Here is a 24,714-nt window from a genome sequence, read left to right on the forward strand (position 1 = left end):
TGCTTGGGGCGGATGTGAAAGTAAGGCCACGCTGGCCTGGCCGGAAGGAGAGGAACAGAAACTAGCCTAAAAAGGAAAAGCGATCATGCTGGGTTTAGGAAAGCTAATCCAGAGTGTTAAATGGCGTTTCAGGAGAAATCTGAAAGCTGTTGGTTTACAGCAGGAGTCAAGCATAGACGTGTCCAGGCTCGGGGACCCTCCTCAAAGGATCAGAATGGACACAATGGGTATCTCTTCCCAAAAACACTTTAAAAGCGGAGAGCCCAGGCTTCTGCAAGCCGGGGGCCTCCTTTCCGCACAGCCTGGGTCCCAGCCTCTCAGCGACCTCGAAGGCCCGGAGAGGGGAAATCCAGGCGGGCCCTGGAGCGGCCGGAGTGGGCTCCGGCCAGCCCGCACACTGGGCATGCGCAGGGGGTGGGCCGCCAGGTTGGCTCAGGGAGCCGTGACGAGTCCGGAAGCGCCTGCGCGCGCCCCACCGCTCGACAACTAGTTTTGTTCCGCGTCCTGCGGCCGGGAGTCCTTCTGAGCGAACCCCCCCGGCCGGACCCGGTCGGCGCCGGCAGCACCGCAGCGATGTCCAGCAACAGCTTCGCTTACAACGAGCAGTCCGGAGGAGGGGAGGCGACGGAGCTGGGGCAGGAGGCCACCTCGACCATTTCCCCCTCCGGCGCCTTCGGCCTCTTTAGCAGCGATCTGAAGAAGTGAGCAGAAAGGTTGGGGTGCGGGGCGGGCCTGAGGAGCGGGGCCCCGGGGGGCGGGCGCCGGGAGAGCGTGGGGTCGTCCTGAGCCCGCCCCGGAGCCGGCGGTGGGGTGTCCCGCAGGTGGGTGGGGCGGGTCCGTGGGAGTTGTTGGCGAGTTTGGGGTGAGGGTGTGTAGGGATCTCTAGTAGTTCTCAGACTTGAGTGAAAAAAGAGCCGTTTGGGTCCCGTCCCCGAAGACTCTGCTCTGATTGAGTTGGTCTGGGCTGGGGCGCAGGAATCTGAATCTTCAACAGTCACTTCTGGCTGATTTCATGTTTGCTGGATCAAACTTGGGGAAATGGGCAGCGTAGGGTGAGAGGAGGGTTGGCCAGTGGAGAGGGAGGGTTAGTGCGCGTGCTGCTCGTGGGAAACCTTCCTGCGACCCCGGAGTGTAGGAGCCTGGAGGTGTTCTAGGCGCTCTGGGAATGGACAGACTGATTTATGCCAACCTTTGTATTCTTGGACAGTATCCTTTGCACTACAGACGAAAAACCCCAATCCCAAACAAAATAATAAACATATGAGAAGAGAGTATTTAGAGTGTTACCGTGAACAAATCCTACAATTTTACAAATGAATAATGTTAATTTTAGCGCACTCTAAAACAATGTACACTTCGTTTTGTAAAAGTTAGAGTATTTTAAGTACCATGGAAAAATGGAAAGAAAGCACCCCTAAATTGTTTTTTGCTTTTTGTTTTGGTGGGAGGGATTTTAAACTTACAGAATCCTGGTAACTTTATATTTTATTGTAATCATTTTCACATCTTTTAAATGTTTAATCTCTCAGTACTCAACATTGTAGTTATGTATTAGGCTGTCACTAGATTCATGCTGAATTAAGGTAAAGTAGCCGTGCTGGTGGCTTTGCAAATGTCAGAAGGAAATAATTAAAATTTAATTTAAATTTTACTGACAAGATCGGGCAGTCTGGAAAGTTGCTGGTAGTTGAAATTGGGATTGAATTTTGGCTGTACTAAGCTGACTGAAATCTTGTGTACAGCATGTGGAATGCAGTTTTCCCCCCCTTATTCTCAGATTAGAAAAGTTTAAAAGTAATGTAACTAATTTCTTTTCATTTTTCATTTTGCGCATTGAGATAATGGATTGTTCCAACAAGGGCTGGTTGTAGCTGTACAGTTCTCTTAGCAAAATGTTTCAACTGTTGAATTAACCTCGAAGTCTGCCTTAGTCTGTTGGCTCGGGACTGGTTTACAATTAATTTACTTTTAGTGGTTTGTGAAGATCTAAGACGTTCTTCTCTTAGAGCCTCGGATTTCCTATTTTGTCCGATTTGGGCCTGATGTGGAGAAACATGTATGGCATTGCCTATGACCAGTGCTGTTGAGGTGATCGAGCAGGTTGATTTAAAATAAAAATAGCTGACATTTCTTGAGTGCTTGTACATTTGTGCACACTCCTTTACATTTATTGTTTCATTCAGTCATCCTAGTAACCCCGTGACTTGTTACCAGATATTTCTCTGATCTTACTTTGCAGATGAGGAATGGAAGCACGAGTGGTTAACTTGCCCAAGATCACAGAGCTAGAACCCTGGATTTGAACCCATACATTCTAATCTTAGGGCCCATTCTTTCAAGCCCTTGGATATGCTACTTACTACCTGATAAAATTTACAGTGCTTTTTAGAGAATGCATGCAACTCATTAAAAGTTTAAAACTTTGAATAGTAGCTGTGGACAGTGTATGACCTTGAAGCTTTAGGAATTAGAAACATTTTGGCCATTGAACTGCAACCTCCTGGGCTTGTACAGAAACAAGGGAACCCCACTTCTGGAAGTGGTCACTTAATCTCTCTTGAACCTACATTCTCTCCTCTATAAAATGGTGATATTTCTTGCCTTTTTTAAAAAAACCAAATGACAAAACTTAAAACTTACTCTGTTCCTCTGCTCTAATTTGTTTTATTGAAGTATATTTGACATGTAATGTATTATTTTGATGTACATCATGATTTGATATTTATATTTATTGTGAAATGATCACCACAGTAAGTCTAATTAACATCAGTCACCATACCTAGTTGCAATTATTTTTTCTTGTGATGAGACCTTTTAAGATCTATTCTCTTAGCAACTTTCAGACATATAATAGATTATTATTAACTGTAGTCGCTGTGCTGTGCCTTACATCCCCGAGAGTTATTTCATTTGTAACGGGACGTTTGTACCTTTTGACCCCCTTCACCCCTTTTTCCCACCAGCTCTGTTCTAATTTTTGATGGTTTACTTTGAAATAGTTTCAAGTTTACAAAAAAGTTGCAAAAATAGTACAGAGAACTATCCCTTATGAAGATTCACCGATTTTTAAAAATTTGCTACATTGCTTTCTTTCTCTCTTTCTCCATACACACACAGACACGTACATATATTCACATTAGAATGTTTTCTGATCCATTGGAGAATAAGTTGTATGCATGATGTCCCTTTACTCTTAATACCTTAGTGTGTATTTTTTTTTTTTAAAGATTTTATTTTTTTCCTTTTTCTCCCCAAAGCCCCCCGGTACATAGTTGTACATTCTTCATTGTGGGTCCTTCTAGTTGTGGCATGTGGGACGCTGCCTCAGCGTGGTTTGATGAGCAGTGCCTTGTCTGCGCCAGGGCTCGAACCAACGAAGCCCTGGGCCGCCTGCAGCGGAGCGTGCAAACTTAACCACTCGGCCACGGGGCCAGCCCCCTTTGGTGTGTATTTTTTAGGAAGAAAGATGTTCTCTTAACAACCATAGTACTGTTATATTCAGGAAATTTAACATCATTGCAATCTACAGTCTGTAATCCAGTGGTGTCATTTGTCCCAATAAAAAAATATTTTTTTATTAGCATTTTTCCCTCTAGTCCAGGCTCTCGTCCAGAATCATGTATTTCGTTTAGTTGTCGTCTCTCTTTACTCCCCCTTGATCTGGAATAGTTGCTTAGCCTTTGTCTTTCACTACATTGACATGTTTGAAGAATACAAGCCAGTTATTTTATAGCATGTTAATCAGTTTGGGTTTGCTGGTGTTTCCTCGTGTTTGGATCCGTGTTATGTATCCCTGGTCAGAATACGGTAGTATTATCACTGGTAATAGGTGATGTGGCTTCTCAGACTACTGCATCTGGGGGCATTGGATGCCCATCTTCATGGTCTTAATTTTCACAGTCAAAGGGTTGCTCATTATTTCTGTTTTTAAAATAATCTCTCTATGGGGGGACCCTTTCAGACCATGCAGATGTCTTACTCCTCATTAAATTCACCACCTCCTGCATTTAGCAACCATTGATGAATCTCCTGAACCAGTCTTTATCACAGTGGCTGCAAAATGGTGGTGTTCCAACTCTGACTGCTTCCACTGTGCCGCTCTTTGGCCTCTTGTCCTGAGGCTCTGTGTTCTTTGATCCTTCACTAACCATCTCAGGGATGCCTAATCACTTCGCAGTCGCAGGATTATTCATGATTTTTGTTTTCTGAATTTAATCTTATTTATCAATCATATTTGTTCCCTCCTCCCTTTAAACAAAGCCAGAGTTAGGGAGTTTTAGATGGCTTTTTGAAAGCAGGTCCTATACATCACTTATAGGTTAATCAATCCTGTGTATTAGATTCTTGGCTTCAAGATTTTCAGTTTCTTCATTTAAAATGTAACAAATTGATTTTTTGGGATTCTTTTCTTTTGGCATTGTTGTAAACTTTTATTCCTCTAGATTTTTTCTAAATTATTTTCCTTCTTCGTCTTAAACAAAGAAGCTCTTCTTTTATCTTAACCAGTTTGGCTGTGTGTGTATAATTAAAAGATAATTTTATTTCTAGATTAAACATTTAATTAGGAATTAATTTCTAGAAAGGAACAGACAAGGCTGATGTTTCTTAACAATAGTAAAACTCCTAAATTTCTGGATCTCTTTTCCTTTGAGAGTATCACGGTGTATTAGAAAGAGCATTGGAACTAAAGTGAGAAGACCTGGGTTTAAGTTCTTTTCCACTTGTAGAAGTGTTTTCTTGTTCAAGTTGCTTGATCTCTTCAAACTTCAGTGTCTTCATTTCTAGAAAGGGTGTGATAATACTTGCGTATTTTGTGAGTTTCTCATGGGGTGGTATAATTGAAGGTGATTTTAGCACTATTTGGAAAGGTTGGTGAAAGCTTCACTGAAGTGCTGACATTTTAGGTCTTAAAACGTGAGAAGGTTTTTGCCAGGTGGAGGAAAGGGGAGTTCTTCAGGCAAAGTATATGGAAACAGGAGAGTTCCAAAAGAAAATGCATGTTCAGATGAGATATAGATTTGGGCGTCAACATTTAGAAATGTAGGTAGTAATTAAAGCATGGGACTGGATGAAATCGCCCAGGGAGAGCTTTCTTGTCAGAAGAAGAGGCAGTTTAGACAAAACTCTAGGGAACACCAACATTTAAGCTGTGAATGGAGAAGAACTAGGGAAGAGACAGTGCTCAGAGGGCTAGGAAACCAGAAGAAGCTTTAAAAAAAAAAGGGAAGCTAAGAGGGAAGTTAGTAAGAGGAAATGGTCAACTCTGTTTTGAATTGCAGAGTGAGGGCAAAGAGAAGGAAGGCTGAAAAGAGGCCATTGGATTTAACAATTAAAAGGTGACTTAGCAACCAGGAACTTAGCAATGCAGTACCTTCTCAACCACATTGAAAGGTAGCATTTTTAGTCCCTTGTGAAATTGGGGTGGGCTTTTCGTTTGTTTAGATTCACAGAGCTGATTTAGACCCAGACGGAGTGCTGCAAGCTCTCCTGTAGTCATACTGCATCATGTAACGTCAGGTAGTCGGTGCTACATCAGTGTAGTTGCATTGCATTAGTAAAGCCTGGCTTAAATCAAAACTGAATCAAGAAGAAGTAGAGAATTTGAATAGACCAGTCACCAGTAAGGAGATCGAAACAGTAATTGAAAACCTCTCCCAAAATAAAAGTCCAGGACCAGACGGCTTCCCTGGTGAATTCTACCAAACATTCAAAGGATTCATACTAATCCTTCTGAAACTCTTCAAAAAAATTGAAGAGGAGGGTAGGCTTCCTCACTCATTTTGCAAAGCCAGCATTATCCTGATACTAAAACTAGACGAGGACAACACAGAGGAAATTGTGGGCCAGTATCAAGGATGACTATCAATACAAAAATCCTCAACAAAATACTAGCAAATCGAATACAACAATACATTAAAAAGATCATACATCATGATCAAGTGGGTTTCATTCCAGGGATGCAGGGATGGTTCAAGATCCTCAAATCTATCAACGTGATACACCACATTAACAAAATGAAGAATAAAAATCACACGATCATCTCAATAGATGAAGAGAAAGCATTTGACAAGATACAGCATCCTTTTATGATAAAAACTCTGAATAAAATGAGTATAGAAGGAAAGTACCTCAACATAATAAAGGCCATATATGACAAATCTGCAGCTAATATCATTCTCAATGGAGAAAAACTGAAAGCTATCCCTCTAAGAACAGGAACCAGACAAGGATGCCCATTATTACCACTCTTATTTAACATAATATTGGAAGTCCTAGCCGCAGCAATCATGCAAGAAAAAGAAATAAAAGGGATCCCAGTTGGAAAGGAAGAAGTGAAACTCACTATTTGCAGATAACATGATTTTATATATAGAAAACCCTAAAGAATCCATCAAAAAACTTTTAGAAATAAATGAATATGGTCAAGTCACAGGATACAAAATCAACATATAAAAATCAGTTGCATTTCTATACGCTAACAATGAAGTCACAGATAGAGAAATTAAGAATACAATCCCATTTAGAATTGCAACAAAAAGAATAAAACACCTAGGAATAAACTTAACCAAAGAGGTGAAAGATCTGTACACTGAAAACTATAAAAACATTGTTGAAAGAAATTGAAGAAGACAGAAAGAAATGGAAAGATTTTCTGTGCTCTTGGGTTGGAAGAATTAACACAGTTAAAATGTCTTTGCTTCCTAAAGCAATCTGCAGATTCAGTGCAATCCTGATCAAAGTTCTAATGATATTTTTCACAGAAATAGAACAAAGAATCTTAAATTTTACATGGAAGAACAAAAGACCCTGAATAGCCAGAGGAACCTTGATAAAAATAACAAAGCTGGAAGTATCACCCTCCCTGATTTCAAAACATACTGCAAAGCTATAGTAACCAAAACAGCATGAGTGGCACAGAAACAGACATACAGATCAATGGAATAGAATTGAGAGCCCAGAAATAAACCCACACATCTACGGAAAGCTAATTTTTGACAAGGGAGCCAAGAGCATACAATGGAAAAAGGAAAGTCTCTTCAATAAATGGTGTTGGGAAAACTGGACAGCCATATACAAAAGAATAAAAGTACACCATTATCTTACACCATACACAAAAATTAACTCAAATGGATTAAGGGCTTGAACACAAGACCTGAAACCATGAAACGTCTAGGAGAAAACATAGGCAATATGCTCTTCAACATGGGTCTTAGCAACATATTTGCAAGTACCATATCTGACCAGGCAAGGGCAACAACAGAAAAAATGAACAAATGGGACTACATCAAACTAAGAAGCCTTCTGCACCGCAAAGGAAACCATCAACAAAATGAAAAGACAGCCTAACAATTGGGAGAAGACATTTGCAAACCATATATCTGATAAGGCATTAATATCCAAAATATCTAAAGAACTCATACATCTCAACAACAAAAAAAACTAACAACCCAGTTAAAAAACGGGCAAAATATCTGAACAGACATTTCTCCAGAGAAGATGTACAGATGGCCAATAGGCACTGAAAGGATGTTCAGCCTCATTAACTATCAGGGAAATACAAATCAAAACTACAATGAGATATTACCTCACACCGTCAGAATGGCTATAATTATCAAGACAGGGAACAAGTGTGGGAGAGGTTGTGGAGAGAAGGGAATCCTCGTACACTGCTGGTGGGAGTGTAAACTGGTGCAGCCACTATGGAAAGCAATATGGAGTTTCCTCAAGAAATTAAGAGTAGAACTACCATGTGATCCAACTATTCCACTGTTGGGTATTTATCCAAAGAACATGAAAACATGAGTGCATAAAGATACATGCACCCCTATGTTTGTTGCAGCATTATTCACAATAGCTGAGACTTGGAAGCAACCTAAGTGCCCATCAATGGACAAATGGATAAAGAAGAGGTGGTATATATCCACAATGGAATACTACTCAGCCATAAGAAATGATGAAATCTGGCCATTTGTGACAACATGGATGGACCTTGAGGGTGTTATGCTAAGCAAAATAAGTCAGGGATAAAATCAAATACTGTATGATCTCACTCATAAGTAGAAGATAAAAACAACAGTCAGCTAGAGACAGAGATTGGATTGGTGGTTACCAGAGGGGGAGTGGGGAGGCAGGAGGTTGGAGGTTAAAAGGGGTGATTAGGCACATGTGTGTGGTGATAGATTGTAACTAGCCTTTGGGTGGTGAACATGATATAGTCTACACAGGAATGGAAATATAATGATGCACACCTGAAATTTATATAATGTTATAAACCAGTTACTGCAATAAAAAAAAGTCTTGTTTATGTTTTTAAGTTAAATTTTGTTTATTGTCATCTTTACATCAGCCGTGAGAATTTCATTACCTACAACCCTTTAACCTTTAATATCAGTGTTTCTCAGTGGGGTCCAGTAGGAAGATTACATGCGTCTGGTTTGTATACAGTTACAGCCTATCTAACTTTATCTCTGCCGCTTGTTGTTCTTTTCAAGAAAGCATATAGAAGTGCAGCTGAATGAGAGTAACCTTTTATAGGGATGTTCTGAAGTTTACTTTATTAAAAATAAAGATAAACCAGTTCCAGATGTCAATACTTTATTAATAGTAACATTATTTTGGACATACCTGAAAGAGTTGCTGTGTCTCAATATGAGGTTCTAAACTTTTTTCTGTGATTGTTTCCATTTTTTATTATAATATTTAATTTTAATTAGGGTCTATCCCATATTTTTGTTATTTTTTCACTTAACAATTTTTAATAGTTCCAGTTGTTTGAGCTTGCTCTGCTTTCTTTTTACTTGTCCTGCTGTTTCTCATTGATACCTTTGTCTCAGTCAGTCATTCTGTATTCTCAGGCTATGTAGTGACTCCATGAAAATTTGTTGAATATTGTCTAAAGGAACCTTTTTTACAAACTCGCCTATATATATAATTTATGTGAAGGTGCCTAGCAAAATGTTTGGCTCATAATTTTGCTTAGTAGGTATTTTCAGATCCTATTCAATTGAATGATTCAGATTCTACTAGCATTTACTGTCTCTTTTACCAGTGTGGTTAAAAAATAAAGCATGACTAATTCCTGGACCTTATGCAGAAGGAAAAGCTGGTCTGGTATCCCTATTGTGTTGTATTATACTGATCTATTATTGTATCACCCTGAAGTTAATCGTCTGTGGGTCTAGAACAGCCATTTTCTTCTTCCTTGTGTCTTTGCTGTGGTTAGGGTTAATTGACCTGGAATTGTCACATAGATATTGAATGAACTTTACAATCAGGGTTTTTTGTCTCTCTTCCATTCTTCAAAGGCATCTTTATTTGCAAATTTGGGATTATTCCATAGTTACAGGTCATCCTTCTGTGTTTTCAGCACAAAAATACAAAACACTTATAAGATCTTTATCTTACCTTTAAGAAACTTAGAATTTAGTTGGTGAGATAGGGCTAATGTGAACTAATGGTCAGTAACACACGTGTATAAGTCATGTTAAATTGTCTAATAATTCTCAACTTTTCATTGTAATATACCTACTGAAAGGTATTTATTACAAGCCTTTATTATGTAGACAATCATTTACCAGTGAAGAAAATGGAAATGCTGGACCTTTGAAATGTCAAACACATTTTAGTTTGAGATGCTGAAAGTGTTGGAGCCCTGAGTCGTCAGCATACTATGAAGAGGCGCAGGCTCCTCCTTGTGAGTTGGTTTCTCTCGTGCTCAGGAGTCCGGGGTCGCAGGTATGAAAATACGCTCCACTAGTGATTTCTGCAGCATGCTGTTGTCCTTCTCCTCATCTCAAGTTCTGAAGATTTAGACCCTTTGAGTCCTTATCCCTCCAGTTTTGGTAATTGATCTATCTTGGTAATTCTGCTTAGCTGGTTGAAATTTGTGGTCACTAGGTCTAGTTCTGGAGAAGTTAACAACATAGTTGCCATGGTATGTATGTAAATTGGATCTTTTTTATTTACAAAGGGCATGTAAAATATTAGGCAATTTCAATGTTTTATTGATTTTTCACTAAGTAAATGTCATTTGTTCCGAGATGGCTATTGATGAAAGAAGAAACTGTATAATGCTATCTGCAGTGCATGCCCAGCTAGATGAAGTAGTTGTTTTTGTCCTTACATAAATAAGACTGCTCGTTTTACAAAGGGCCAACTACTCTAGTTTTTTTGTCAGTTCACTGGTGCAGTATGGTTCCTATAGTTTAATTCTTGAAATATACTTCAAATTATTACTACATTGAACAAAAAATTGATGACATACTGCTTGTAAGCAGAGTCCTACACTCAACAGATTATAAAAATGTTGCGTTTTATTTGCTTAGCTTGCATTTCTTCTTAGAGGAGAGTCAGTTCTGAGTTTTACAATTCATCTTAACAAATATTCAGCCGAGAAAATACTCATCCCTTCATACAGGATATGTTTTTTTAAGATCATTGATTTGGTGAAATCCAAGGAGAAAATCTGGAATACTTCAATTTCCTGCCTTACCGTTAAATCCCAGGATGTGAGATATGACATTATTTCTAAAAAGATTGAGAATTCAGAGCAACATTACTAGAACTGAATGATGAAAACAAAAACAGAGGACAGATGGTTGGTTGAAATGTTCTTTTTTACTGCATGAAAAGTTACAAATGCTCATGGGATGACAAATGTATTACAGTGAAATAATTTGACAGTATTGCAGTTGTGTGTATAAATGAACTACTGACAAAAACAAATTGCCTGCAGTCCAAATTCAACATTTAAAGTGAAGAGCCCAAAGTAGAATAATCAAGACGGAAATGATTTTCCTATATTTCATATTATTATGAATAACGTTCGTTGGTTTGTGTATTTCGAAAAGACTTATTTAGCTTATCAGCTGGAAAGAGTTCATAGATCCAGAAGTGAACAATTTATAGTCAATGTCTGGTTATTGATGGGCTGATTATTTGTAGTGCTGATAGGAACCGACCTAATTAGAAGGCAGTGTCTTTAATCCTTCGGCTGAGTGAGTTGGCATGGCAGCTGGACAAGGGAAAGACTCATGAATAAGGCTGGTTTCAAAACCATGGGTTGGCAGAGCTACACATCACCCAGCTTCACTGTAGGAATGGGTTTTCTCCAAGTTTCTTAAAGTCTAGGTTAAGAATGCGGTCATGAGGGATGAGGGGGAGGTCAGTACTATGAGGGCAGAGAGCTAAGGGCAGAATGGAAGGTAGGGACCAGACTGTATAGGGCCTTGTCAGAGCTTTGGATTTTACTTTGAGTGAGAAGAGAAACCCTTGGAGGGTTTTGAAGAGAACGGGTATTTAGAAGACAGTAACTATTAAGTGCCTTTTGTGTGCCAGATATATTTCCTCCTTCAAAAAAGGTTATAGTCTGTGGGGTACTTGGGACCTGTATGTTCATTTCTAGTTTTTTTTTTTTTAATAACTTAAAAATATTATAGAAGTAATTTATTGATTCACCAAATATGAGTGCCTTCTGTATGCTCGGCATTGTTCTTGATGCTGGGGATTAAGCAGTGGACAAAATGCTTGCTCCCATGGAACATTTATTTTAGTGGAAGGCAGACATGTAATGAACAAGTCAATATATGGTTGATCAGTTGGTGACAAGGAGAAAAACAAAGCAGGGAAAGAGGGTAGAGAGGGTGGGAGTTGGGTTGGAGTTTGAAATGGCAGGATCAGGAAAAGATCGGTGAGAATTTAATGGAGCACATACCTGAAGGAGGTGAGGGAGTGACATGCAGATGTCTGGAATAGCAAGTGCTCAGGCCCTGAGGCAGGAGAATTACTGACCTATGTGACGATCAACAAAGAGGCCAGTATGGCTGGAGTAGAGTGAATGAGGCAGGGAAGGTTGTAGATGAGGAGGTCAGGGAGGTAAGGGGCCAGATCCTCTAGGGCTTGGTAAAGCGCTGTAAGGACTGTGATTTTGCTCTGAGCGGGAAGGGAAGCCATGGGAGGGTTTTGAACTGAAGAGTGAGATGATCCAATTTACCTTTTAAACGGATCACTTTGCTTCCTGAATTAGGAATAGACAGCAGATCTGAGGCAGGGAGACCAGCAAGAAGACTGTTGCAGTAACCTAGGCAAGAGATGATGACCAAATTAGACTGGTGGTAGTGGGGAGGAGTGGTTGAATTCTGGATGTATTTTGAAGGTAGAGCCGATGAGATTTGCTCATGGTTTGGATGCGGTATGTGAGAGAAAAAGATATCAAGGATGGACACAAGGTTTTTTGCCTAAACAGCAGGAAGTTTGGAATTGTTATCAGCTAAAATGAAGATTATGTAAAGAGGAATTTTTTCAAGGGGGAAGGGGATCAAGAGCTTACGTAATGTTAAGTTTGAGATGCCGATTAGGCATCCAAGTGGAGATATTAAATAGTTGAATATATGAATCTGGAGCTTAGGGAAGGAGTCAGGCTAGAGATAAAAATTGGGGAGCCATAAGATTATAGATTGTGTTAAATACCATGGATGGGATGAGACACTAGGGCATGAATTTAGAAAGAGGTCAGAGTACTAAGCCCTAGGGCATTCCTGGAGGAATTGCGTCACACAGTAGGATTGGTCAAGTAAGGTGATTACAAGTGAGTTTTGTATTTGTCAATGTGGAGGGCTTTGGTGACCTTGACAAGCAGTTTAGGTGCAATGGTGGAGCTGAAAGCCTGACCAGAGTGGGTGTGAGAGAGAAAGGAGAAGGATTGTAGTTAGTGTCTATTAGAGTATAAGGGAGCAGAGAAGTGGAGTGGTACCTGGAAGGGAATATTAGGTCGAGGGATTTTTTTTTTTTTAAGATGGGAGAAACTTTATTGTCTTGTTTGCTGATGGAACCACCTGATGAAGAGGAGGGAAAACTGATGAAGCACCAGAGAGGAGAGAATCACTGGACTGGTAGCCTCTTTTCCTTGTAGAAAATTTAGCAAATACAAATTAGTTAAAAAATAACAATCCTAATTTCAACACCCAGAGAGAATCAGTTAACATGATATAGATCTTTGTCTTTCTTCTTTTGCATATATGCTGTGTATTTTTAAAGCAAAGCTATATGCCTTTATAGTGTAAAATCGCATTATAATTGGCTCTTTTCATTTACTAGTATATGGAGCCTGTTCATTTCTTAAATCGATAGTCCTTTTAGGACAAATTGTAACTAAGCCACTATCTTAACCACTAAACTATTAGAAAAGTAAACAACACTGGTATACAAATGAAGTTATATAATTAGCGCCACTAAAAGTTTTAAATAGTGTCTTGCACAGAGTGGGACCTCATTAATTATTAACTAATAAATAAAGAGAATAACCTATCAGAAGAATCAGTTCGAATGATGTTAGATGGTAGCACTGACCAGAGCTTTCCACACGTGGCTGTGTATACCTGGCAGAGGGAATAGCATATACGTAGATTTATAGCTGTGCTGTTCAATACGGTAGCCACTAGCCACAGGTAACTATTTTAATTTAATTAAAATTTAAAAATTCAGTTTCTGACTCACACTAGCCGCATTTTTATGTGCTCAGTGTAGCTAGCTGTTACTATATTGGATAGTGCAGATAAAGAGTATTTTCATTATTACAGAACATTCTTTTGGACAATGCTGGTTTAGAGGCAAGGATTTAGGGCTTATTGGGGAACAGGAAAAAATTCAATATGGCTGGCGCACAGAGTTGGAGGGAATTGAGGGACTGGTGAAAGGGAATCAGGCTCCATATGATGAAGCGTCTTGTATACCCATGCTCAGAAATTTGGATTTTATCATGAAGGTTTGCATATTAACGAGCTACCAAAAGATTTTAAGTAGAGGAGCAACATAGTGAGATTTTCGTTTTAGAAAGATCGCTCTGGCTGCACCTCGGTGTTTGGATTGGCCCACTATGTGAATGGTGGAATCTTCTGTGACATTGGAAACACAGAAGTAGAGCAAGTCTGGACTGAGGAGGGCAAGTGTTGAGTTCCGTTTTGGGCCTGTTGAGTTTGAGATGCTCGTTGGGCCTCTATTAGCAGTTACATACATGGACGCGACGCTCGGGAGCAACGCCTGGGCTGGAGATAGGGGTTTGGGAGTCATCAGTTGGTAGATGGTTTTGGAAACCGTTGAAGGGAAGACGTGTGGGATGTGAGGAGATGGCCAAGGAGGAATCTCGGTGAAGTCCACATTGAAAGGAGTGGGAGAATTGGAGCTCTCTCATGGACCAAGAAGAGAGAAGGACGTTTCGGGAAACCCTCGAAGTTGATTATACAAACAGAGCTTTGCGTTGTGTTTAAGCTTTAGGAAAAGGGTCAGACCCACTTCCTACTTCTGTAGGAGGAAGACGGCGAGTAAATTGTTGGTTGTGGTTTGCTGAGGCAGTATGGCAGAATGCTTAAGCTTGCCCACTCTGGAGCTGCTCTGCCTGGGTGTGAAAACTTGCCACAGAGCTAAGCAGTGGTACTTGGGGAGGTTACTTTACCACTTCATGCCCTTGGTTTCCTCATCTGTAAAATGGGATGAGGAGGATAATAGTACCTACACTCAGTGAATTATTGTGAGATTAAAAGATTTAACGTATGTATGTAAGCAGTGAACAGTGCCTGATACATAGTAAGCACAATAATTATTATTACTATTGTAATACCATTAAGATCAATTGAGCTTTTTTTAAAGTTTATTTTTGACAGTGTACTTTTTTCAACTGTTAAAATTTTAGAATCATTGTTAATTTTCACATTAAATATTGCTTTATGTTTTGTTTTGTTTTTTTTTTTGAGGAAGATTAGCCCTGAGCTAACATCTGCCACCAATCCTCCTCTTTTTGCTGAGGAAGACTGGCCCTGAGCTAACATTTGTGCCCATCTTCCTCTACTTTATATGTGGGACGCCTGCCACAGCATGGCTTGGTAAGCAGTGCATAGGTCCACACCCAGGATCCGAACCGGTGAACCCTGGGCCGCCAAAGCGGAACGTGTGAACTTAACTGCTGCGCAACTGGCCTGGCACCTGCTTTATGTTTTTAATTTTCAAATTATTGTTAAAGTTCACCCTACTATTATTCTGAATCGTATTTCACAAGCATTTGTAACAACTAAATTATATAAAGTATCTTTAATGTACATCACATAAAAATAAATGAAGTTAATAAGCGCTAGGTGAGTTCTGTGTGTTTATTGAGGATTTGGGAATAATGATTTTATAGTGTAAGAAGTAAAAAATGGACTCGTTTTAAACTTTAATATTCAGTCCTGCTGACAGGTGTTCTGTTGCTTTAAAGCTGCCTATTCTTAAAGAAGGAGTTCATTTCTCATTTTTCCTAAAAGAAGAGGGACTTATGTATGTTTTGCTTTCACAGAAGTGAAAGGAAGAGAGTGTTTCAGGGAGCTAAGTGGTCAGCAGTGCCAGCTGCTGGTGAGCAGCCCAGTAAAATAAAGTCAGAAGCAGTGTTTCTTTGATGTTGTGACAAGGCAGTTGTTGGTGACTGTGGTGATGGTGACAGCAGCATCAGGGGAAATCAGATTGCAGTGGATTGACAAATGGGTGAGAAGTGGGTCAAGGAAGACCTCTTCTCTAGAGAACTTTGGGGGGCTGGCCCAGTGGTGTAGTGGTTAAATTCGCCTGCTGTGCCTTTGCAGCCTGGGGTTCGTAGGTTGGATCCCGGGTGCGAATCTACACACTGCTCATCAAGCCATGCTGTGGTGGCATCCCACATACAACATAGAGGAAGACTGCCACAGGTGTTAGCTCAGGGCCAATCTTCCTCAAGCGAAAAGAGGAAGATTGGCAACAGATGTTAGCTCAGGGCCAATCTTCCTCACCAAAAAACAAAAAAAAGGAACTTTGGCTTCCGGGAGGGGGGAGAAAAATGGATGGAATTGTAGGGACACATGGAGTCTAAGGAGCTTTTGTTTTAAGGGCTAGAGAGAGCTGAGAATGCTTAAACGCTCATTGGAAGGAGGCACTAGAGAAGGGTGTCAGAAAACAGAGAGATCTAGGGCACAACAGAGAAAAGGAGGACAGGATGAATGTGGAGGCTTGGAAGTGTATAGTCTCCCGTTAATGAGGGAAAAATGGCTAGATCATCTGATGAGAGTGGGACGGGGAAGTGGGAGGGAAGGACGTTTGAGAAGAGGTTGAAGGAGCTGCCAGAGGCTATGGGAAGGCCCCGGACAGAGGGTCCAGGAAGGCTTGTTGGATGACGTCGAGGGCTTGCCTGGTTGAGGTTAGAGCCCTTTCACTTGTGCTGTCAACAGTCTCATCTTTTTCTCCAGCAGTGCTCGCCAGTCCTTGCAGAGACGTGAAGAAAACAGTGAATTCAGGATGCCCGATTGAGGTTTTGTTAGGAGGGTGCTGTGAATGACCGTTTGGCAAGTTGGTTTAGGATATTGGTAAGAAAGATGTGGAGGTGATTAATTACGTGGAATCTAAGCTGGAGTGGGAAAGAGGTAAAGGTAGCTGGGGCTGATGGGAAAAATAGAGGGCTCGGGTGCCACGAGCCTCTGTCAGAGGAGCAGGTGTAGGGGGAGTGATTGAGCGAGAGTGCTAGAAGGGTGGGAGATGGTGATCAGAAGCAGAGTTGTATGAGTTGAATATTTCAGAGATTGAGTAGTTTTGGATGTTGGCAAGCTTTGGGTGGAATTTGGGGTGTGACTATGGCTGAATAGCTGAAAGTTGTCTGGAAGAGTGAATCAGTAAAGATGACTAAGCTGAGGAACTTAGAAAAAAGGGTACTGAATGGGCCTACAAGTGGATGTTGAAGTCCCTCAGAATAGTAGCCAGAGGCTAAAATGTCCGGATTGAGTGGAGGAGTGGCAGATGACAACAGCAAGGATGATGAATGGGGCCCCTAAGCTCAGTGGTGGTGATTTTTGAAGATGTTTTCTGTGTGGATGCATTGAGTTGAGTATCAGAAATAATTAGTCTTCTGAGATCCTCCCTTCCCCCTGTATTTATCTAACGTAGAGCAGAATTTCTGGTCTGCGGCTAGCAAGTGTATGGAACTTTGTGGCCTGCATTTTGGGTGTTAATCTTACTCTTGCCTCTATTTTAATTTCCTTATTTTTCCTTTTCCCCATTAAATTTTCATAGTCTTGCTATATATTATGAATAATTGAATATCCCCCTTAAATTAAAGTTGGGGAACAGGGCAGGGCATAAATAAATAGGCCTATGTAACCGTGGGAGACAATAATAGTTTTGTCATTCGTCACTGCTCCCTCCATACCTCCATCACTGTAACTGTCAAACATGTATTGAGTGGCTACTCTGTGGAGCCTGAGTTCTTGGCTTGGGGGATACAAACCAGGATTATAATTGTAATAATAGCAGCAATAATACCTTATATTTTTGTAGGACTCTTATCTTCTCTGGTTTTCTGGCCATTCCCCAGTATACCTGAAGAACTCGCAAGTCCACCAGTCTTCCTGATAACATTTGGTCCTGGAGGTCTTCTGTCCTGCCTGCTGACCCTTGGTAGTAGAATCAAGTCTAAATTCTGTCTCTTCAAAACTACCGATTGTTGCTAGGCTTGAGCCTCTTTCTTCCCTTCCTTAATCCCCACTCTGCAGAGATCTCCAGACGCACTTCACCCCGGCCTCTTTTGGCTCAATTATTTGCACTAAATGCATATAAAACTCTTCTCTTCACTGGTGTTATAGATACAGGCTCCAGTTATTTGACCAGAAACCATTTCTGGATCGGGTTTATCTGAATCACGTGGGCTCCAAAAGTCTCTTCGTATGGACACCCTTTTCACCTGATCTAACTCCCTATCCTGTTACTCTCCCATCTGAATACTCCTAGGTTCTCTCTGTATGGAGCACACCTTCAATTTTTATAGGACTGCATGCCCACAGACTTGTACTTTTCCCCTTTTTTTGAGTGCTCATTATGATCCAAGGTGTGTAATTGCCCAGATGGTCTCTTGGTTTCCAAAATGGAGAAACACTTCCTGTGCTGTCCGAGCTCCTGGGGCTGCTCCCTCCACTTCCCTCACTCTGGGACTCCAGGGCTTTCACATTTCTTTTTGACAGCAGTTATCCATGTGTCAGTTTGCAAAACACTTTTTTCATAAGGACAGAACTTGTATAGTGACTTATATTAAGATGCAATGTCTGCTAAATTATAAAAACTGCTTTAAAAATATATTTCTCAATTATGCTCATTTTTTCCTTTATATAGTAACATTATGTTGACATTTTTCAAATGCTGCATATTGAAATACATTCAAAACATTATCATTACAACACGTGGCAAATAACTTCATATCTGCCTAATGTTATTCAAATTTTAAACTAACACAATGCATTAAACTTGATTGATGAAAGTACTACATGCACACATTTCATAAAACCAGAGCTAGAAGGGCCTTAGAAAATTTCTAGTTGAAGTGTCAGAACGCTGACATTAAGAAAAGTTAGTACTTGCTTAGTGCCGAATGGAATAAGGAATGCGACAGGGTACTGAAGGTGAGGGTGGTCACTGAGGCTGGAGCTGCTGGAGAGCTGGACTGTGATTTGGGCCTTGACACAAGGGTTAAGAAAGGATGCAGGGTCATTCTTAGCAGGGAAGAACCGAGAGTGAAGGTAAGATACTCCAGCGTTTTTCCTGGCACCAGTGCGTGAGCCCGTGTGGATGAAGAGGGGAGTTCTGGAAAGAAGCAGTGGAAAATGAGGTTCGAGAGGTAGTTGCTAGTGTGTGAAGGAAGTCGGACTTTAACTTCCCTTCTAAGAACAGGAGTTAATGATTACAAATGATTACCGCAGTGGTATTTTGGGAAGATTAATCTGGCATGGTATGGAGAATAGATTCGAGAAAAGAAACTGGAGACGGGAACCATAAAGGAGCTTGTTAGAAAAGGCCAGGAGTCCTGGGGTAGCGGTTTGGACTCTTGGTGTGGGTGGGTATGAAGAGGAAGGGGCCCGTGAACAGTGTTATGGAAGGAGGAGCTGTAGGTCTTAGTTACTCAGTAGATTTGGGTGAGATGGGGAATGAATCAAGCACTTCAGTTTGAAGTCTAACTGGAAGAGTGTTAGGACTAGTGACTGAAATGGAGAAAGGTGGAGAGGACATTTGGGAAGGAGAAGGGACATTTTTGTTGGTGATGTTGGACTAGAGTTTAGAGAGATCAGGGCTGTCGATGTGTATTTGAGGCTGTATTGAGGTGAGAGAGCACTCTATAGTTGTCTGTGACCAAATAATTGTATTTTTCATAAGACTTAAATTCTGTCAAAAATCTGTTTTTGAGATATGTTTGTGATTATTGAAAAGGTCAATATAAAATTGGCCAAAAATATTTGGAAATGAAAAAAAATAAAGACATAGGGTCTAAAGAACAGTAGCCCTGACTTGTGTGAGCAGTCAGATTAGTAAAGAACAGCGGCTCGTGTGCTGTAATCGAAGGAACGCACACAGCTTTCCTGCTGTCTTGTATGAGATAATGGTGATAATAGAGGGTAGTTCTTGTTATATTTTTATTTGGCACAGTAAAAGTGGATAACCTCGTGTCATTGCCCAGAATTTTTGTTGAAATTTTACCTAGTTCTTAAAATCCAGAAATCTGGGACACACTTCTGAATATTTAGGCTCAGTAAGAATTTTACAAACACTTTTATGTACTTTAATAAAATCAAAATAGATGACTCTTATTTAACATTACATGTTGTAGAAACGTTAGGGTTAATTAACAGTAGATAAAGTTAGAAACACATAGTTCTTATAAATAGTTTCTGCCTATCTGACAACAGTGACAGTTACAATAACGGATTGGTTTTCTCAAGGTCATTGGACACTGGGACGCTTCTTTGGAGGGAAAATATGGTGCAGTGCCTGGAAATCAGAGAGAGCCTTGTTTGCACACGCCCACGCCACACAGTCCCATCTATCCTGGTACCTCGTACGTTACTTAAATGATTTTGGATCACAGTGGCCACAAATTATTTTTTCTTTTCTTTAGCATTCTTATTTTTAAAACTTTTCATTAATGTAGTAAAAATTATAAAAATTTTCAATGTAATTTGGTCAATAGAATGTTTTATATTTCAAAAATTTAAAACCACATGTGGAAATAAATTAATCTTTTGAAAATGACTATTAATTCTAGATGACAATAGTTTTTCAACAGATGGCAAAATTTAAAATAATTGTGTAAACTTAAGTGATTTGCGCTTTTAGATTCTTTTCCTGTCAAGCAGAAATTTGTAGGACCTTTTTTCTGTTTCTAGTCCCATGTGGCCTTCATCAGGGAACTTGATTGGGCCAGGTGAGTTTTTTTTTCAAATTGTGGTAAAAAAATACATAATATTAAATTTACCATCTTAACCATTTTTAAATGTGCAATTCAGTAGTGTCAGGTATATTCACAGTGTTGTCCTATAGATCTCTGGAACTTTTTTCATCTTGCAACACTGCCAGGTGATTTTTTTAAAAACTGAATTTTTTACTGAGCTTTTGAAGTGCTTCAGGGACAAAGCTTATCCAAGGTAGAGATTGCATATTGGTTTCCTCAATTCCCTACGTGGGAGGCTGATCCAAACTCATTAGATGGAAAACTTGCCTTCTGTGGCCTTGGAAAGTGTTTTTTTTTTTGAAAGAATTTGAAAATTCATCTAGCTTTGAGTTGGCATATCTTATTAACACGGTTGTAGAAAACTTACATTTATTCTACTACAGTTTATGAATTTCTTGGAGGAAAATCTAATACTAATACTCAGACTTGATGCGCACACTGCCTCTTTGGCACGTCTGTGTTTATGCCATCTGTTCCTGTGGCTCCGTGCCCATTGTGACAGTGGTGTGCCAGTAGCAGTGAGGCGTGCGAGCCAACAGAGATGAATTGTTTGGATGGAATGCGCTATTCTGTAATACTAATTAATTTTGAGCTGATGAATCTACATGAGATAATGTTAACCAAAGACAGTCAAAGTAATATCAGTGAAAATAAAATTTATTTTGACTTATACAGAAGTGTATTGCAGATGTTTTAGACTACTATTGAGAATAGTTAGAATTAGTTTTTATTATGGTTCCAGTGAGCAGTTTTCTTTTCATAAAAATTTTGAGTTTAGAAAGAGGAAAAAAATACCAGCAGTTTTCTCATGGTAGATTATAGGTCAGGGAGGAAGTATTGTGGCACTGTAGGTTGTGGATTTTATACTTAGAAGATACTACTTTTCAGTTCTTGAAATGTGTTCTTAATATACTCAACTTTGTAACAGAAGTTGACAGCAATGTGGTAAATGATAAATGTCATATTTATTGTTCTATTCTTTCAGAGAAATACTTTTACATGTCCTTTGCCCATTTCCCTGTTGGATCAGCTTTATTGATTAGTTATGGGCTCTTTGTATTTTAAGAGAATTAGCACTTCTGTGAGATGAGTGCCAAATTCGTTTTATTTGTTTAAAGTTTGTGGCTTTTTTTTTAATGCAAGGGTTTTAAAACTTTCTTTTATTTATATTATTTATTTATTTATTTAAATATACTAGTTTTTATATTTATTAATTTTTTCCTTTATTGCTTCTGAGACTCCTCTAATCTTTGACTCTTGTATAGAAAGTGGCATTTTTGGTTTACAGGGCTCTTAAATAGTGAAAAAGAATTTTTGCCTGCTCCAACCAGTTTTTTGTCTCAGCATACATAAACTCAGCATGTATAAACTAGCTCAGTGGCTCTGTGAGATTTCCTTTAAAACTTTTAGGATGAGTAGTCACATTCTAGAAAACATTCCTAATATCCTAAGCAAAAGTAGAACTACTTTCTACTGCCCACCAAGAGAGCAAGTAGCTGAGGGCGTGGATAGAGGCTGGCAAACGTGGAGCCTTCCGGGGATGTATGTATGGCATCATGGTTTTCAAGGCAGGCTCGCATGGTGTGTGTACATGGAAGATGTCTGCCGAGGTTTTGACCTTTACTGGGGTCAGGGACCCTTTTGAGAATCCACTGGAAGCTTGGCGTTTTCCTGTATCCCTCTAAGGAACACGTTTAGTATATAGCCTATGTTCATGTATTCTTTCAACTAGTATTTATTGTGTGCCTGTTATGAGCCTGTGAGGAGTTCAGTGTACTTGAGAAAACAGCCATAGACCACGTTTACAGACCCTTTGCAGACCTCCTCTTGAGTCCTCACATATGCACGTTCATTCTCCCCTGGTATCTGCAAAATTCTTGTGGTTGGTTCTTTTTTGTCATTTGAGACTTCTGCTGAAATGATCACTACCCACAGAGGTCTTTACTTTTTTATTGTATAGCCCTATTTTAATTCTTTGAGTACTGCTTAACTGGTCGTCCTGTGCGTCTTTATGCTTTCCTTTTCTTCTTCCCTCCTCCCCCCCTCTTCCTTCCTTCTGCTGTCATTCCCCTTAACCCTCTCCCCCTGCCCCCCCCCCCCCGGCCACCACACAGACACACACAGACACACACACACACACACACAGACACACACACACACATACACACGCACACACACACACATACACACACAGACACACACACATGCACACACACACATGCACACACACACACGCGCACACACACATTCTCACTTAGAATGTAAGTCCCAAAGGTCAGGGATCCCATTACTTAGAACAGTTCCTGGCACATAGTGGATATTGAATAAATGAATGTGCTAGACCCAGTGATAAGTGCTTTATGATGATCTCATTAAGTCTTCATAACAACCTGTTTGAAATAGATACCAACTTTTAATTTTGTTGATTTTTCTCTATTGTCGTTTGCTTTCTCTTCTATTTAATTCTCTTATCCTTTATATCCTTACTTTTTCTTTCAGTTTAATTTGCTGTTCTTTTTCTAGCTTCTTGAGATGGAAGCTTAGATGATTGATTTTCAAACTTCTTTTTTTTTTAAAGATTTTATTTTTTGTTTTTCTCCCCAAAGCCCCCCGGTACATAGTTGTGTATTTTTAGTTGTGGGTCCTTCTAGTTGTGGCATGTGGGACGCCACCTCAGTGTGGCCTGATGAGTGGTGCCATGTCTCTGCCCAGGATTTGAACCAGCAAAACTCTGGGCTGCTGAAGCAGAGTGCGCAAACTTAACCACTTGGCTGTGGGTCCAGCCCCTTAATCTTCTTTTATAATGCATTTAGAAATATAAATTTACTTCTAGACAAATTTTGTTGTTTTGTTTTGTTTTTGGTGAGGAAGATTGGCCATGAGCTAACATCTGTTGCCAATCTTCCTCCTCTTTTTGTTTGAGGAAGATTGTCCCTGAGCTAACATCTGTGCCAGTCCTCCTGTTTTGTATGTGGAATGACACCACTGCATGGCTTGATGAGTGGTGCATAAGTCCATTGCCAGGATCTGAACCTGTGAATCCTGGGCTGCTAAAGCGGAGTGTGTGAATGTAACCACTACGCTGGCCCTGTAAATTTGCTTCTAAGTACTGCTTTAGCTTCATCTCATGGGTTGTAAAATGTTGCAGTTTCATTAGTGAGTTCAAAATATTTTCTGATTTCCCTGATAATTTCTTCTTTGGCCAATAGGTCATTTGAAGTATGTTGCTTATATTTCCCAACATCTGAGCATTTTCTAGTTATTTTTCTGTTACTGATTTCTAGTTAGATTCCACAAACTCTGTATGATTTTAGATCTGTGAAATTTGTTGAGGTCTCATCCAGCATATAGTCTGTTTTGGTAAAGATCTAAGTTCACGTGATAAGAATGTTATTCTGTGGTTGTTGGATATAGTGTTCTATGCATGTCAGGTTAGCTTGGTTAAGTGTGTCGCTCAGATTTTCTGCGTCTTTATTGAATTTTTTTTCTGCTTGTTCTATCAGTTACTGAGAGAGGTATGTTAAAATTGCCAATCATGATTCTGGATGTGTGTTTTTCCTCTATTCTTTCAGCTTTTGCCTTATAGATAGAAGGTGTAAATTTAGAATACCTATAAATTACATATAAATTTAGAATTCTTTTATCTTCCCTTTTTTTTTTTTTTAAGATTTTATTTTTCCTTTTTCCTCCCAAGGCCCATGGTACATAGTTGTGTATTTTTAGTTGTGCGTCCTTCTAGTTGTGGCATGTGGGATGCCGCCTCAGCATGGCTTGACGAGCAGTGCCTTGTCCACGCCCAGGATCTGAACCAGCAAAGCCTGGGCTGCTGAAGCAGAACGCGCGAACCTAACCACTCGGCCACGGGGCCGGCCCATCTTTTATCTTCCTTTTGAAATGATATCCTTTTATGTCCTGGTAGCAGATCCTCAGCTTTTATTTGTCTGAAAACCACTTTATTTCACCTTCAGTTTTGAAGGATATTTTCAATGGGTATAGAATTGAATGTTGTCCTTTTTTTAACTTTCAGCCCTTTAAAGATGTCATTCCATTATCTTCTGACTTCTATCATGTCTTAAAAAGTTGGCTATCAGGGGCTGGCCCCGTGGCCGAGTGGTTAAGTTCGCGCGCTCCGCTGCAGGCGGCCCAGTGTTTCATTGGTTCGAATCCTGGGCGCGGACATGGCACTGCTCATCAACCACGCTGAGGCAGCATCCCGCATGCCACAACTAGAAGGACCCACAACGAAGAATATACAACTATGTACCGGGGGGCTTTGGGGAGAAAAAAGGAAAAAAGTAAAATCTTTAAAAAAAAAAAAATTGGCTATCAGTATTATTGTTGATCCCCTTAAGGCAGGGGTTAGCAAACTATGGCCTGCTTGTTTATGTAAATAAAGTTTTATTAGAATTCAGCTGTGCCCATTTATTTATGTATTGTCTATAGCCACTTTCACTCTA

The 24,714-nt window shown here is 40.0% G+C and overlaps 1 protein-coding gene across 9 annotated transcripts in view; it reads left to right on the forward strand.

The window, feature by feature from the left end:
• Positions 1 to 51: 51 nt before the first annotated feature.
• The window catches only part of AP3B1 (adaptor related protein complex 3 subunit beta 1), a 227,528-nt gene continuing 202,865 nt past the window's right edge, over positions 52 to 24,714 (forward strand). For 8 of the 9 annotated variants that reach the window (XR_011525709.1, XR_011525711.1, XR_011525710.1 and 5 more), the window contains exon 1: positions 301 to 701. Coding sequence is in view for 6 of the 9 variants with exons in the window: in XM_070571570.1 (XP_070427671.1) it covers positions 574 to 701 (128 nt within the window). In the remaining 3 variants the exon portion in view is untranslated. Of the gene's footprint in view, positions 702 to 24,714 lie in introns of all 9 variants that reach the window. The other variant, XM_008516552.2, reaches the window with a different exon arrangement.

This window comes from Equus przewalskii, chromosome 13, assembly GCF_037783145.1.
Source record: "Equus przewalskii isolate Varuska chromosome 13, EquPr2, whole genome shotgun sequence".
NCBI classification, from domain to species: Eukaryota; Metazoa; Chordata; class Mammalia; order Perissodactyla; family Equidae; genus Equus; species Equus przewalskii.